This window comes from Oncorhynchus mykiss, chromosome 5 (genome assembly GCF_057628025.1).
Source record: "Oncorhynchus mykiss isolate SJ-2025 chromosome 5, ASM5762802v1, whole genome shotgun sequence".
In the NCBI taxonomy this organism is placed as follows: domain Eukaryota; kingdom Metazoa; phylum Chordata; class Actinopteri; order Salmoniformes; family Salmonidae; genus Oncorhynchus; species Oncorhynchus mykiss.
The window spans coordinates 59811941-59829464 of NC_143026.1; the positions used below are offsets into that span (position 1 = coordinate 59811941).

General features: G+C 41.4%; 1 protein-coding gene across 2 annotated transcripts in view; it reads left to right on the forward strand.

Moving 5' to 3' along the window:
• The window catches only part of LOC110524143 (3',5'-cyclic-AMP phosphodiesterase 4C), a 165835-nt gene that overhangs the window by 32416 nt on the left and 115895 nt on the right, over positions 1-17524 (forward strand). For both annotated transcript variants that reach the window (XM_090235356.1, XM_090235357.1), the window contains exon 3: positions 8102-8304. In XM_090235356.1, the coding sequence (XP_090091482.1) occupies positions 8102-8304 (203 nt within the window). The remainder of the gene's footprint in view (positions 1-8101; positions 8305-17524) is intronic.

The window sequence follows — 17524 nt, forward strand, 5'->3', positions numbered from 1 at the left end:
AAGAGGAAGGCATTGATGCTATGGACTGGCCCGCCCGTTCCCCAGACCTGAATCGAATTGAGCACATCTGGGACATCATGTCTTGCTCCATCCACCAACCATCATTGCACCACAGACTGTCCAGGAGCTGGCGGATGCTATAGTCCAGGTCTGGGAGGAGATCCCTCAGGAGACCATCCACCACCTCATCAGGAGCATGCCCAGGCGTTGTAGGGAGGTCATACAGGCACGTGGAGGCCACACACACTACTGAGCCTCATTTTGACTTGTTTTAAGGACATTACATCAAAGTTGGATCAGCCTGTAGTGTGGTTTTCCACTTTAATTTTGAGTGTGACTCCAAATCCATACCTCCATGGGTTGATAAATTTGATATCCATTGATAATTTTTGTGTGATTTTGTTGTCAGCACATTCAACTATGTAAAGAAAAAAGTATTTAATAAGAATATTTCATTCATTCAGATCTAGGATGTGTTATTTTAGTGTTCCCTTTATTTTTTTGAGCAGTGTATATTGATTGCAATTATTCCCGAATGAGTGAGCGTTCATGTGCAAAGGATTAGCATTTCAATTGTCATAATTATCAACTGTGTAATGTCTCTTGTCTTTCGCGCCCTTCTCAGTCCCTTTGTCTACCAAGCCGTCATACCGATTTAGCCCACTAGGGCACACCCCCTATCATTTCCTTATAACCATATCTACTTTGTTTGTTTGTTCATTTCTGTGATTCTGTGATTTGTTAATAAAGAAATACATTATTTAGACAATTGATGTATGGATGATTCATAGTGAAGACTGGGTTCGTGCAGATAACCAACAATTTACGACGTTTGGAAGACTAACGTGAGGTAAAGAATAATACATTAATTAGAAGACTAATTGATCAGATATTAAAATGTCTGAAAGTTAACTTTAATCTGAAGATTTCCTTGGTGCCCCGACTTCCTAGTTAATTACATTTTCATGATTAGTTTAATCACGTAATAATAATTAGAGAATTGATTTGATACGTCTTCAGTTTAATGATGCCAAAGACACGACAATTCCGTAAAACAAGGTATGTTACAGTCCCTGATGTCTCTCTGGAAGGAGATCCTCACCCTGAGCTTGTCTACTTTATTGTCCAGAGATGGAACATTAGTGAGTAATATATTCGTAAGTGGTGGATGGTGTGCCTGCCTCCTGAGTCTGACTCTATACCTGTTCTGTATACTCTGTATACCTGTTCTCTGCCGGCGGTGTCTTGGAGCAGCCTCTGAGAAGTTCAATTGCCCTGGGGGGTGTGAACAAAGGTTCCAATTCGGAAAGTCATATTCCTGGTCGTAATGCTGGTGAGTTACCACCACTATAATATATGTAATATGTTCTGGGCTAATAATGTAAGAAATAACATACAAAAAAAACAAAATTCTGCAAAGTTGTTTAGGAGCTAGAAGCCGAGCTGCCATGTCTGTCAGGCTCTGGCTGGGCCACTTAAGGATATTCAGAGACTTGTCCCAAAGCCACTCCTGCGTTGTGTTGGCTGTGTGCTTAAGGTCGTTGTCCTGTTGGAAGGTGAACATTCACCCCAGTCTGAGGTCCTGAGCTCTCTGGAGCAGATTTTCATCAAGGATCTCTCTGTACTTTGCTCCATCCATCTCTCCCTCGATCCTGACTAGTCTCTCAGTACCTGCCGCTGAAAAATATCCCCTAAGCATGATGCTGCCACAACTACCATGCTTCACCGTAGGGATTGTGCCAGGTTTCCTCCAGACGTGACACCAAAGAGTTCAATCTTGGTTTCATCAGACCAGAGAATCTTGTTTGTCATGGTCTGAGAGTCGTTTAGGTGCTTTTTGGCAAACTCCAAGCAGACTGTCAAGTGCTTTTTACCGAGTAGTGGCTTCCGTCTGGCCACTCTACCATGAAGGCCTGATTGGTGGAGTGCTGCAGAGATGGTTTTCCTTCTGGAAGGTTCTCCCATCTCCACAGACAAACTCTGGAGCTCTGTCAGTGACCATCGGGTCCGTGGTCACCTCCCAGACCAAGAGTTTTGGTGATTCCAAACTTCTTTCATTTAAGAATGATGTAGGCCACTGTGTTCTTGGGGACCTTCAATATTGCATCATTTTTTCGGTACCCTTCCCTAGACCTGTGCTTCGACATAAACCTGTCTCGGAGCTCTTAGGACAATTTCTTCGACCTCATGACTTGGTTTTTGTTTTGACATGCACTGTCAACTGTGGCCTTTTCTATAGACAGGTGTGTGCCTTTCCAAATCATGTCAAATCAATTGAATTTACCACAGGTGGACTCCATCCAAGTTGTAGAAACATCTCAAGGATGATCAATGGAAAGAGGATGCACCTTAGCTAAACTTCAAGTCTCATAGCAAAGGGTCTGAATACTTATGTAAATAAGGTATGTTTTTTATTTAATAAATTAGCAACAATTTCTAAAAACCTGTTTTCACTTAGTCATCATGGGGTATTGTGTGTAGATTGAGAATTTGTATTTAGTTAATCCATTTTAGAGTAAGGCTGTAAAGTAACAAAATGTGGGAAAAGTCCAGGGGTCTGAATACTTTCCGAATACACTGTGTGTGTGTGTGCTTGTGTATTCTTAAGAGGATGTGTGTATTGTTTGTACAGGGCATATGGGAGAACCATCAGTCCTCGGTGCCAATGTGTGCATAGCTCTTCCCAGTAGGCCCGCATGGTTTTAAGTCTCTCTGCTGTCACAAAGCCACGGCTGGCGCATTAAGGGAAGTCTCACTGTCTCTATCAGAGCCAAAACATTCACTGTAACAAGAACAGACAGAATGGCACACTGTAAAGCATCTTGTGTCCTCTACTCTCAACCATGATCTTATAACAACCCAGCCACTGCTCATCAGTATTGTCGAGGGTTGAAGTATGCAGGTGTACTGTCGATTACAACGGGAACCGTATAAGATATTATTTATGGTTTATTTGTACTTATTATTGCCCTGAACTCGCAAGTAGTATTTTAGTAGTTGTAAACGTGAGTTAGGAAGCAGGTGCAGAAGGTGAGTTTAATAATGAAAAGAAACAGATGAACACACATGAGAAGCGTATTGAAAGTGGGAGAAAACAATACTGCCTAATGACTGGTGTCAAGTGAGGGCTAAATAAAGGGGGAATAATCGCAGAGAAAATGAAGATCAGTTGTCCATAATGATGGGGAGCAGGTGTGGTAATCATAGTTGCCAGGGCCTGTAGTTAGTAGACTGGTAACGTCGAGCACCGGAGGGAGGGAGGGAGCAGGAGTAGGCGTGACAGTAGTAGTATTTATTGGGATCCCCAATTACGCTACTCTTCCTGTGGTCCAAAAAGGAAACAAACATGCATAAAATAATTACATAACACTGCCTCACGCTTCAGAAACAGGAGATGGCTCCTGCCCTATGAGCTGTTCTGGCTCGCCTAAGCCAAAGATTCGTTCAAGGCCTCCCACCTTATTATACAATAAATAATACAGTGCAAATTACAATACAAATGGCTGTGTCTTCACAGTCCCCTTTGCGCCGTTCTTTTATCATTTATTTTATCTGGTTTTATTGCCAGCTTGAGTTACCTGCGGTAGTCATGACTATTTAATACTGTGCGTTTCCCAGCCTCTGTTCTGGACTTGGGGACAGTGGAGAGACCTCTGATTGCATGTCTTATGTTGTACCGATGAGTGTGGTGTTCTTGAGAACACGGTGTTCTTCGGCATGCAAGCCTCCCCCTTTTATGGCCAAACAGTTCTATTTTTGTTTCATCAGACCAGAGGACATTTCTCCAAAAAGTACGATCTTTGTCCCCATGTACAGTTGCAAACCGTAGTATGGCTTTTTTATCATGGTTTTGGAGCAGTGGCTTCGTCCTTGCTGAGGGGTCTTTCAGGTTATGTCGATGTAGGACTTGTTTTACTGTGGATATAGATACTTTTGTATTGTTTCTTCCAGCATCTTCACAAGGTCCTTTGCTGTTGTTCTGGCATTTATTGACACTTTTCGCACCAAAGTACATTAATCTCTAGGAGACAGGACGCGTCTCCTTCCTGAGAGGTATTACGGCTGCATTGTCCCATGGTATTTATACTTGCGTACTATTGTTTGTACAGATGAACGTGGTACCTTCAGGCGTTTGGAAATTGCTCCCAAGGATGAACCAGAATTGTGGAGGTATACAAATTTTTTTCTGAGGTCTTGGCTGATTTCTTGACTCAATTGATATCATTTAGCCTTTCAGAAGCTTCTAAAGCCATGACATCATTATCTGGAATTTTCCAAGCTATTTAAAAGCACAGTCAACTTTGTGTATGTAAACTTCTGACCCACTGGAATTGTGATACAGTGAATTATAAGTGAAATAATCTGTCTGTAAACAATTGTTGGCAAAATTACTAGATGTCCGAACCGACTTGCCAAAACCTATAGTTTTTTTAACAAGAAATTTGTGGAGTGGTTGAAAAACGAGTTTTAATGACTCCAACCTAAGTGTATGTAAACTTCCGACTTCAACTGTAAATAAGCATGTTTAATTTTGTTTGGCTTGGCATTCCAAATAAAATAACCTTTTTCTCTCATATGATTTAAAAAAGTACATGTGATGTTTCCATAAATAGACAAGTATTTACCTCTCCACGGTTGCAGAATCTTGTCTATTTTTCATTTTCATAGTTCATTTATGTTTTTTGAGCTCTGAATACTAAGTATGTCTACTTCACCATCCGCCCATTTTATTGGTAAACTACAAGGTAGTGTAAACACTTTTTTAATGATCCAATACGTAATATGGTACACTTGTCATAATTGGGTTTTAGTCCAGAGAGGCTAGAAAAGTGATCAAGATCTTCAATAAGGATGTGCAGGGATCCAGATGACGGACTTTAGATCCAACAAGAACATCCAAGGGTTGGAAATCCAGGGGATAAAAACAATAGTGTCAATGTATGCCGATGACTCAAGTGTCTTATTTAATAGCTAGCATTTGAATGGCCATAATAAATAGATATGGAGACAGACAGCCTTGTTTTGCTCCTCTGTAAAAGCTCAATACGTTCTGACAAGTAACCGTTATTTACTGTTTTACACCTGGGGTTGCTGTACATAACTTTAACCCATTGTATAAGAGATTCACCGAAATTAAAGTACTCCAGGCATTTATATAGAAATTAGAGTCGTACTTTATCAAACGCCTTTTCAAAATCTGCTATGAAGACCAGGCCTGGTGTCTTTGATGTTTCATAATGTTCAATTGTTTCAAGTAATTGTTGTACATTATCTACAATATATCTTCCATGTAAAACAACATCTGGTAAAACCTTTTTTTTATTCTATGTGCTATGCATTTGGTCAGGATGTCTGCATCACAACATTGAAGTGTAAGAAGCCTTAAATGAATTAGATCTTTATACTTACCACCTGGCTCCTGTTTCAGTAGTATTTAAATCAGACCTTCTTGTTGAGTACCTAAAAGTCTACTACTTTTATAGGAGTAATTAAAACATGCTAATAATGGATCTTTGAGTACATCAAAGAAGGTCTGATAATAAGAATAAGAAGGTCTCTACTGGTATACCATTGAGCCCTGGTGTTTTTCCAGACTGAAAAGATTGAATTGCTTCAAAAAGTTCCTCCTTTGTATGTAAGTCTTGGCTGATTTCTTTTGATTTTCTCATGATATCAAGCAAAGAGGCACTGAGTTTGAAGGTAGGCCTTGCAATACATCCACAGGTACACCTCCAATTGACTCAAATTATGCCAATTAGCCTATCAGGAGCATCTAAAGCCATGACTTCATTATCTGGAATTTTCCAAGCTGTTTAAAGGCACAGTCAATTTAGTGTATGCAAACTTCTGACCCACTGGAATTGTGATGCAGTGAATTTTAAGTGAAATAATCTGTCTGTTAAATTTTTTTGGAAAAATTGCTTGTGTCATTCACAAAGTAGATGTCCTTACCGACTTTCCAAATCTATAGTTTGTTAACAAGAAATTTGTGGAGTGGTTGAAAAACGAGTTTTAATGACTCCAACCTAAGTGTATGTAAACTTCTGACTTCAACTGTATCTGTGTTAATACAATTTACGACAGTGTCACACGCTCTCATGCTTTGTTTTTATCAGATTGAAATCTGAGTGTGAACATCAAGTTCAGCTGAGGCTTTAGTCTGATGTTTGGACTGTTGGGTTCATTAAATAATATAAATCAATTTTAAGATTTCATAAGATAGGATTGTTTATCTTATGAAATAACACATCAACAATATGGATATGTTTCGGGGTGCTATTTACATTTTTTTATATATATATTCTTGTACTTTGTGGGCAATTGTCTGACGTGATGTATGTTCCGAAATGCAGGCAATACAAATTAATTATTTGAAATCCAACATTTTGGAATCATTAAAACTTGTTTTAGAGTTTTGCTGAGTTGCAAAGAAAAAGCCATATCTTAGACTGGCCAATAAAAAGAAAAGATAAAGATGGGCAAAAAAACAGACACTGGACAGAGGAACTCTGCCTAGAAGGCCAGCATTCCAGAGTCTCCTTTTCACTGTTGACGTTGAGACTGGTGTTTTGCGGGTCCTATTTCATGAAGCTGCCAGTTGAGGACTTGAGGCTTCTGTTTCTCAAACTAGACACTAATGTCACTTGTCCTCTTGCTCAGTTGTGCACCAGGGCCTCCCATTCCTCTTTCTAGTCTGGTTAGAGCCAGTTTGCGCTGTTCTGTGAAGGGAGTAGTACACAGCGTTGTACGAGATCTTCAGTTTCTTGGCAATTTCTCGCATGGAATAGCCTTCATTTCTCAGAAGAAGAATAGACTGACGCGTTTCAGAAGAAAGTGCTTTGTTTTTCATTTCTATTCATTTTAATTGCAACCAATCTCAACTTCTCAAAGCAAGAATATACTGAATTAGACATATCTAAGTATTTCCCCTCCGTATGTTCCCTTTTTGCAACCACAGGCTCAAAATAACACCAGGTAAAAATATATCCAGATGGCGCAGTAGAAATGGAATAGTATATTCTGGCAGGCTACTTCACACCAGCCAATTTAACCCATGCACTGTTTAGCACAGGAGGTTGGTGGCACCTTAATTGGGGAGGAGGGGCTCATAGTATTGGCTGGAACGGAATAAATTGAATTGTATCGAACTCATCAAACACATATTAAATATGAATTACCGCTTTAAAGCTGCAATATGTAACATTTTGGACAAAAAAAAAATCTAAATGGGTACACCACAAACTCACACAGATGGCTTGACTTCACTTTGAAACCCTTCATTGATGGGAAACTTGATTAATGCCAGGCTTAAGGCAGTTAACCACTCAGGCCTCAGGTGTTAACAACAAGGCAGGAATCAATACTCGTCCAGTCTCTGAATTCTCACTCCTTAGAACACAAGGGGACCAGTCAAGCATGGTTTGGGTTAGTGCACTCAATAATTAGGAAATATATGTATTGAGCTGAGTCCACTTTGTCACTCTGGTAATTGTGTTTTTGGCATTGGGTGAAGATGTGTTCATGTGTGAGGCTTTTTGTGTTGAACTTATGTCACACTTTTGAAATGGTCTGACACATCACATCAACTCATTCTCTGAGCCTTGTTGTCCCACATGTATACACAGAGGCCTGCTACATTCACTGGTTCCAGTTGAGTTGATACATTTAACCCTTGCAGTTATTGCCCTGTTGTGAGAATCCATTGTTTAGTGTCATGCTATTTGTCAGGACGCTGTAATCTAGCTGCGGAAGATCTTACATTGAGAATTGTATTACTTTGTGGTCCAAAGAAATGACATTTTAGCTTTTCATAAGTTTTAGCTTCTCATAAATGCAACAACATTGTGATATCCTGGACAAGGTATTACTTCGGTCTCAAGTTTTCCCGCCACATGTAGATGTTCATAGAGTTCTCAAATTCCCTTCATATTTTACTCAACAATAAAAGAAAAATCTAAGTGATTGCTTTTCCTGAAACTTAGCTAAATAATATCCCTTGCGGACAGAAATGTCAATAGAAATATGTCAAAAATACTTTCTAAAATGATTTTATAATTGATCAGAATACCTGTCCTCTGATTGTATTTTGTTTCCTCCACAGAGTCTGAGGGACTCTCTACCCACGGCCAACCTCAGCTATGCAGTGCGGCGGCGTTTCTCAGGGACAATACTGCTGCCCCCACTGTCTCGGCGCCACTCCACCCACACCCAGGACCACCGCAGGCTGCTGGACCTGGAGGCCCTCTACAGGAATGCCCTTGCCAGCGTGGCTGACACGAGCCTGGAGACCATCAACAACTCCAAGTCAGTGGAGCAGCTTGTTACTCTTTCAACTATGTCTCTGTAATGCTCTGTCTGTTTCCATCATCTGTTTTTCGTTCTCTCTCATTTCATTAGAAACACTCGCTCTGTCGAGAGCTGCCTCTCTTTATTTCTCACTCTGTCACTCGAGTACTCACAATCTCAGGGTTGGGTAGTTTACTTTCTAAATGTAATCCGTTAGTTATTAGTTACCTGTCCAGAATTGTAATCAGTAATGTAACTTTTTGATTATCAAACTCAGTATTGTAATTTGCTTACTTTCAGTTAATTTTAGATTACTTTCCCCTTAAGAGTCATTAGAAGAAGACAAAAATTAGTATTACCAATTGAATGACATCTATTGCAGGATAAATCAATGTTAGAGTTTACTGGCCATACATTTATGTTGCATTTTACTTTATGGGCTGGTTATGTAGGCTTCTTTTAATCAATTGCTTTCTACTACAGATGATAATATGAATAGTTATATATTTACATTAAAAGCTAAGTCTGTCAGATTTCCAGTCATTACAATTAATTTAATACCCCTTGATCTTCAAGAATAGGATTTGGAAATATGGAAGTATAGATTAGACAGATTGTTCTACCTGGGCATAACCCCACAACTAAAGGACCTATTAGCCTACTCTGTTGTTTATGATTTAGTTGTCCAGGTGGTATAGGGCAGTGTGGAGTGCAATAGAGATTGTGTCACCTGTGGCTCTTGGATGATGGTGTTGATATGAGCCATGACCAGCCTTTTAAAGCATCTCATGGCTACAGATGTGAGTGCTACGGGGCGATAGTCATTTAGATATTTTACCTTGGTGTACTGTTAATCCGTCAGAATGTTAACCTGTTTAAAGGTCATACTCACATCGGCTACGGAGAGCGTGATCATACAGTCGTCCGGAACAGCTGTTTGGAACAGCTGTTCTCATGCATGGTTCAGTGTTTCTTGCCTTGAAGTGAGAATAGAAGACATTTAGGTCATCTGGTAGGCTCACATCACTTGGAAGCTCGCGGCTGGCTTTCCATTTGCAATCGATGGTAGTTTGTAAGCCCTGAAACATCCGACAAGCATCAGAGCCGGTGTAGTAGGATTCGATCTTAGTCCTGTTGACGCTTTGCCTGTTTGATGGTAGTAGCGGGATTTCTTACACGCATACGGATGAGTGTCCTGCTCCTTGAAAACGGCAGCTCTAGCTCAGTTCGGATGTTGCTTGTAATCCCTAGCTTCTGGTTGGGATATGTATGTACGATCACTGTGGGGACGAGGTCGTCGATGCACTTATTAATGAAGTCAAATCAAATCAAATTTATTTGTCACATACACATGGTTAGCAGATGTTAATGCGAGTGTAGCGAAATGCTTGTGCTTCTAGTTCCGACAATGCAGTAATAACCAACGAGTAATCTAACTACCAATTCCAAAACTACTACCTTATACACACAAGTGTAAAGGGATAAAGAATATGTACATAACGATATATGAATGAGTGATGGTACAGAGCGGCATAGGCAAGATGCAGTAGATGGTATCGAGTACAGTATATACATATGAGATGAGTATGTAAACAAAGTGGCATAGTTTAAAGTGGCTAGTGATACATGTATTACATAAAGATGCAGTAGATGATATAGAGTACAGTATATACGTATACATATGAGATGAATAATGTAGGGTATGTAAACATTATATTAAGTAGCATTGTTTAAAGTGGCTAGTGATATATTTTACATCAATTCCCAGTCGGTGACTGATGTGGTAAACGCCTCAATGCCATTGGATGAATCCCGGAACATATTTCAGTCTGTGCTAGCTTAGCATCCGCTTCATCAGACCACTTCTATATTGAGCGGGTCACTGGTACTTCCTTTTTGAGTTTTTGCTTGGAAGGGTAGAGTTATAGTCAGATCTGCCAAATGAAGGGCGAGGGAGAGCTTTGTATGCGTTTCTGTGTGTGGAGTAAAGGTTGCACAGGTGACATGCTGGTAGAAATTTGGTAAAATGGATTTCAGTTTCTCTGGCCACTAGGAGCACCGCCTATGGATGAGCAATTTCTTGTTTGCTTATGGCCCTATACAGCTCGTTGAGTGTGGTCTAAGTGCCAGCGTCAGTTTGTGGTGGTAAATAGACAGCTATGAGAAATATAGATGAAAACTCCTCTTGTTTTCTGTGGTCTACAGCTTATCATGACGTGTGTGTGTGTGTGTGTGTGTGTATATATACATACATACATACATACATACGGACTTGGGAGACGCGAAGGTCGAGAGCCATGCGTCCTCCGAAACAACCCTGTCAAAAGTTGCACTGCTTCTTGACACACTGCTCGCTTCACCCGGAAGCTGCACCAATGTGTCAGAGGAAACGCCGTACAACTGGCGACTGAAGTCGGCGTGCATGCGCCCGGCCCGCCACAAGGGGACACTAGAACGCGATGGGACAAGGACATCCCGGCTATCCAAACCTTCCCCCAACCTGGACGACACTGGGCCAATTGTGCGCCGCCTCATGGGTCTCCCGGTCGCGGCCGCCTGCGACACAGCCCGGGATCAAACCCGGGTCTGTAGTGACACCTCTAGCACGGCAATGCAGTGGCTTAGACCGCAGTGTCACTCAGGAGACCCATGTGGTATTTTAACACAGGTGAGCAGAACCTCGAGACTTCCTTAATATCAGAGATTACACACCAGCTGTTGTTAACAAAGAGACACACACCTCCCCACTTGAGATTACCCGACACTGCCGTTGCATAGAAAAAACAGTTAGATGTTCAGTATATTATCCATGTCCTTGTTCAGCCATGACTCTGAGAAACGTAGGGTATTACAATTCATCAGGTCCCGTTGATAGGATAGTCTCGAACGGAGCTTGTTCAGTTTGTTCTCCAGTGATTGTTCTCCAATGATATATTCGCCAATAGAATGGAGGGTAGAGGCGGTTTATGTACTCATTAACGTATTTTCGTCAGGATGCCTGTGATCGGCCTCTCTTACTCCACCTTTTTCTTTTTCCGAGTCTCGGGGATTAGGGCCTGGTCCGGGCTGAGCAGTATGTCCTGTGCCTCCGACTCGTTGAAGCAAAAACCTTCATCCAAATCGAGGTGAGTGGTCGCTGTTCTGATGTCCAGACGCTCTTTTCGGTCATAGTGGAGACATCATCTACCATACAAAGTTAAGATCAGCGCAAATTTTTTTTTTTTAAATAGCCGTAAAGTGGCTGCTATCCATTGCACTGCCATTTTTTATGTTATCATGAAATGGCATGCTTTGAGCACTACCGAAAAGTGCTATTTGCATGTGACAAAAGTATGCCATATGCTGTTGGTGACACTTTGATATCTTGATAATTTGCAGCTGTTTAAAGGGTGAATCCACAGTTGAAACAACAACAAAGCGAAAACCCGCCTCTGTTTTGGTAGAAAGCTGAGGGATGTTTCTGTAGAAATGTTTCTAAGGTAATAGACAGAGCTATGGAAGCAAGGACTGACCATCCAGGATATCAAAATGATTGTTTTAACCATGTTTTGAGGCTATATACTGTTTGTTTACATTTACCATGTTTTTTAACATTGGAGAAAAACAATCTTATATTTTGGATTCTCATGTGGTGTGACAGTTGAATTAGTGAGGCATTGTTAAGTTCACGTCAACCATTTTTGGGTTAAAATACACATATACATTTGTGAACAGCCATCCACAACAACCACAATCCGTAAAGCACAAATGGCTAAATGAGAGAGAAGCAGTGTGATTCACATCATTGCACTATGTAGATATCAATAATACGTGATATCCGTATCGCCCTTAGGCTACACCACCGCCGGTGTCCTTACCTCCAGGCATTTATTGAAGTTGAATAATCTTTGGATGCCGACAGCTGTCGCACCATTGGAAGACAGCTTGAACTGTAGCCTAAAAAAGCCTATTCCGGCTTTTTCCCTGTGATCCATCAAACACGTGCTGTGTCATAGTGGCCGCCGACTTGTCAGATTCGCTCCGTTACTCCCCGACCCTGCACAATCTCTCGTTTCTCTCCCTCTATGTGCTCAACAAGCCATGAGAGGTCCGCAGTGTGATTCATTGAGAAGGCTACTGTGTGATATTTATGCCTGCTGCAAGGGTTTGAATTTTCTCCACACTTCAGGAGAATGTTACAGTATGTCATGTCAGAAGGACAGACTGTCAACTGACTTTCTTTCAAAGCAGTCAAATTAGCTGGGATGGAAACTGCACTGCACCTGTGACACTTGGTTTTCACATCAAGCTAATCTAGCCCAGGCTGAGGGAAGCGGAGACTGAATAACTTTTGTGGATGTGTGTGCGTGTGCTTGGACGTACAGGTAACTTCCAAAATAAAGGAAACCCCAATATAAAGTGTCTTAATAGGGCATTGAGTCACCACAAGCCGCCGTAACAGCTTCAGTGCACCTTGGCATAGATTCTACAAGTGTCTGGTATTCTATTGGAAGTCTATGGATGTCTATCTATGCGACACCATTCTTACACATGAAATTCCATAATTTGGTGTTTTGTTGATAATTTGTTGCTGTTTCAGGCGCCACTCCAGAATCTCCCATAAGTGTTCAATTGGGTTGAGATCTGGTGACTGACTGAGACACACACATAAACACACACCTTTTTAAAAACCCTATGCTCCTTTGAGACCTCTCTATCAAAGTCACTGAGATCTTCTTCGAGCCATGGTCGCCAAAATAATGGGTAACTGGGCATTTTATACATGAACCTAAAAGCATGATGTTAATTGCTTAATTAACTCAGGAACCACACCTGTGTGGAGGTATCTGCTTTAAATGTACTTTGTGTCCCTAATTTACTAAATTGTGTCCTTTATTTTGGCAGTTATCAGTATGTCTGTGTTTGTCCCAGTGTTTATGCACTCACTCACTCAGCGCCTTCCTATCACGCCTCCCTGCCCCTATTTATCTTTGTGGCCCAGATTCCGCTCAGTCAATAATATGAAGGTGGAATCTCTCTGAATCCTGTATCTCTCTAAGCCCAGAGGGGGTTAAGAAAAGCCTTCTGTCTGACGGCTGCTTTCCGCCTCTCACTCTCCCAGCCTCAGGTCAACGGAGGTCACCTGCTTTATTGTGTCTGTGTTTGTTTATCCATAAATTTCGTTATGGCCCGGCGGTACATGTATCCTCTCTGAGCTGACGTTTCTACCGTCTGCTTCTCGGCATCGCAGGCCTCACAGAGGCAAGATGACAGGAAAGGAGGCAGGATTCTGTATGATGGGCTTTTGTTGTTGGTTGTTGCTGTGTTACGGGTGTTAATGATTCTCCTTTCTCCTTATGAATTGATGGGTAATTACTGGAATGGCCCGGAAGAGGCAAGTGGGAGAAAGGTCAGAGAAGATATGGGGAGGGGGAGAGTCTTGCCTGGTTCTCTTGCTCTCTCTCTCTCCATGTCTGTTTGTCATGTCTTTTTCTCAATTTTTCTCCCTTTTTTCTTTCTTCCTCTCTGCCCTCTCGGTTTTCTCTCATTTTTTAGTTGTCTCACATCTTTCCCTCTCTTCATATTGCTTGCGCTCTCTCTCCTATTCCAATAAGAGCCCATCATGTTTGCAAAGCCGGGAAAAGGGCACAGTGACATGCTCAGATCTAGAGAGAAAATGAATGGCCGAATCCTCGGTAATTCATTTGAAAACTTTGTGCAATTATGCAGGGCTTTTTGGTACAGAATGTATTCAAAGGTCTATTACTGTCAAATAAAAATGACTGGATGTCAGGGCTATGTGGAGTGTATGGAGAGTGTTATTGCCTTTTCATGTTGAGCATCACATGGTATATAAGTCTGTAGAGGGCTATATCAACTCTGAGTCATAGTTTATCAATACTAGAATACCATCTTATTATTCATAGCAGTAACCAAAAACTGATAATGAGATGAAGAAACAATGTCGATATGTCACAGTCCAAAGGTAGTAAGTATCATGGTGAAGGAAATAAAAGAGAACAAACTGGAACTGCAAGTGCAATTAATTATATTCTATCTATCTTGGAGGGAAATGAAAGTTAAATAAAAGCTGTTCCCTTTTTATTGAAATCATTTACCAGCATTATAAAGAAACACATTTAATAGGAATGAACTGACTTTATTAAACTTTCCTTGCCCCCCTTGGGTGACTGAATATATTTTGTAGTCTGTTTTTAACTGAACAAAATACGGAAATGATTTTCGAGTGATGTTTTTTTTTAAACATAATCCCTTCAATTGAATCACAGAAAACTGGGGGCCATTTTCACTTTAATGATTTGAACCCCATGAAGAAGCCAACTTGAAAGTGTCCAAAGTTGATAACATAACAAATCAATGTTTTATTTCACAGAAGGATTAATAGTTTCCAGAATTCCTAGTCAATGTTGCTCACCCGATGATGTAATGTGATGAATACCTCGCGTCAGTCGTGCTCGCGCGGTCCCAACGGTTGGCTGAACTGCTTCATAACGCGCGCAGATGGGAGCCCAACAACACAAGCAGCGGAGTGAGTTGAGTTCACCTATCGATAGATGCTCCTCTCACTCCGACGTCTCCTGCCGTTTGAAGAGGTTTCTGGAATGGGCGAAAAAGTTGTTTTCTTTTACTCGTTATACGCACATGTAGGCTACATTGCGAGAGCGAGGATTGGAAAAACATTTTTGACAACCGATGAATCTCCATAGATTGAAAGGCAGCGATAGAAAAGAGTATCAAATGAATAGTTTTGTATAATATTTGAAGAGTTAATATTATTTGTTTGTGGATTTTATATCCCCTGGGGTTATGTCGATATTGACGCAGAAGAACTTTCCTATCTGACGTTCCCTCGTTTCAGCACCTCGTGTCTTGGACAGCGCAATGTGCCATCGCCTGTAGCGCACATTGAAGTTTCATACGAAGAGGTAGCCTACTGATGTTGGAGGGAACAACCGAAAAGATGGAGTGCACAGGTCTAAGTAGAGAAAGTGCTGGTTCCGCCAAGGCACCCAAACACTTGTGGCGACAACCAAGAACTCACATCCGAATCAAGCAGCGTTTTCACTCCGACACAGAGCGTTACCTGACTCGCAACAGAACTATGGAGAAGGATCGCCCTGGGCTGAAAAAGCCACGATTGTCGTGGCCATCCGCATTTAAACGGTAATTGTAATGCGTCATTATTAATGGTGTTTTAAATAGTCTTACTAACCTCTTGATCTCTTTTTGCAACTGCCTTATTGTCACTTCCAAAGTTCATAATAAATGAGAGGGATAAAAGTGCTCAATTAAATGGCGGTGTCTCAGCAAGCTACTCAACTTAATTAGAATGCCAATATCCTCCCCACACTCTCCATTTTGTGTGAAGTAATGTCATGCACTGATTTAGCTCTTAACACAGAAAGATATTGAGCTCATGCTGATTGAAGTGTGTGCATAATTCCAGAATAAAAGGAACTACCTCTTTGACCAGACTGGGCTCATTGGACAGACGTTTGGTATTTCACGTAAATCCTTGCACCTCCAATAAGTGTGATATGTTACGTTTGGTATGGTTACCAAAGACAGAAGGTTACTGAAGGCAGAAATGATTGGAGGGAGGTTGGTCAGCGGAGGATGGGTGGGTGTCAGTGGAGGCTGGTGGGGGGAGCTATAGGAGGATGGGCTCATTGTAATGGCTGGAATGGAATAAATGGGACAGTATCAAACAGATCAAACATATGGAAACAACATGTTTGACTCCATTCCATTGATTCCATTTGGGCCATTACAATGAGCCCATTCTCCTATAGCTCCTCCCACCAGCCTCCACTGGTGGGCATGTACCCAAAGCCCCAGGGTTCTGGTCTAGAAGCACACTTTCCACTGTGCTCAGAGGACACTTTCGGTATTGCAGTTTAGTCGTGCCGAAAATACAATTCCCATAGACTGCCCATAGAGAAGTCCCAATTAAAAAAAATACACTTTTTTTCATCACTTTTGTGGCAAAAAAATATCCATTTACTTATTCAAGTAATTATTTGATACCGATTTGTATTCCGTCACTCACAGAGGAAAATATGGACATTTTATATTCATCCAATGTCTGTCATGTTTCTAACGTGATGACGTCGTCGTTGCTCACACTGCTTCAGTGTGCACTGAGTGCTAGTTTGCAGGCGTTATCGGCTCTGTAAAGCAGATGGCAACCAGCATGACACGGCGTATGCGAATGTGAGCAGATTATGTTAAAAACAATGGTCTGCCATCTTGGAAGCTGTCTCCTGTTCATATGTACTTCAGTGCTTAACAGTCTAGAAATCCAAAGGTTGTGTGTTCTAGTCGCATCTGGGCCAACTGTAGCATTTTAGCTACCCCTTAACCCAACCCCTTTTCTAGCCTTAACCAAATTCACCTAACCTTTTATATAAATTCTCCTTGCCTTTGTTGTTAGTTCTCCTAACCACCAACGTCAATTCAAACTATCCCTGTAATTATCTTTTGTTGTTATGATGCAACAAAAGAGCCTTTATTTTTTACATTACTTAATTTTGCAATCAGACACGCACACAAACACACACTGGGTTGCTGAGCATTTCCCCTGGAAAGACAGTGTGGCTAGGGGTAGTTTGTGCTAGAACAGCGTTGGCCTACTAAAGTGAGAGTATATTGCAAAGGGACCTTCCCCGTCTCTGTGGTCTATGAGGTCATCTGTCTGCAGTCTTAAGTTTGATCCTGGGGGAAATGTTTCTTGTTGTTTGGTTGCTTTTCATTAACTGTTTATAGATATTGGACTAACCAGCGTGAGAGGGTGTTGTGTTGTGGCTGAATCCCTTTCTTCTGTAAGCCACGTGTAGGCTAACATTACATGGTCACTTTAAAATAAGATCAGACATTCATTCAAATCATTGACATCATCATCCATCATCAATTTACATCAGATTGAAGTGACACCTTCAACCCATTCAGCTGTGATTTCCTGTGATCTTTGTGACCCTGGCTTTTTGGGCTGGAAACATTTTGTACTGGGGTCAGTAATGGTTCATGACTGGGGCCTACCATTATAGCATTGCAGCGTTTCACGTCACATTTCACCTCATTTATCCACTCTGGAGGGGCCCACTGCCATGAAAGCTGCCTACTGACTGCCGCTGGCTGTTTGGCATTGAGGATAGTATGGCATTGAAATCACTGCAGGCTTCAGGTAGGAGTAGAGACGTGACTCACTCCCTGCATTCTGCCTCCCCGGTGCCTCGTA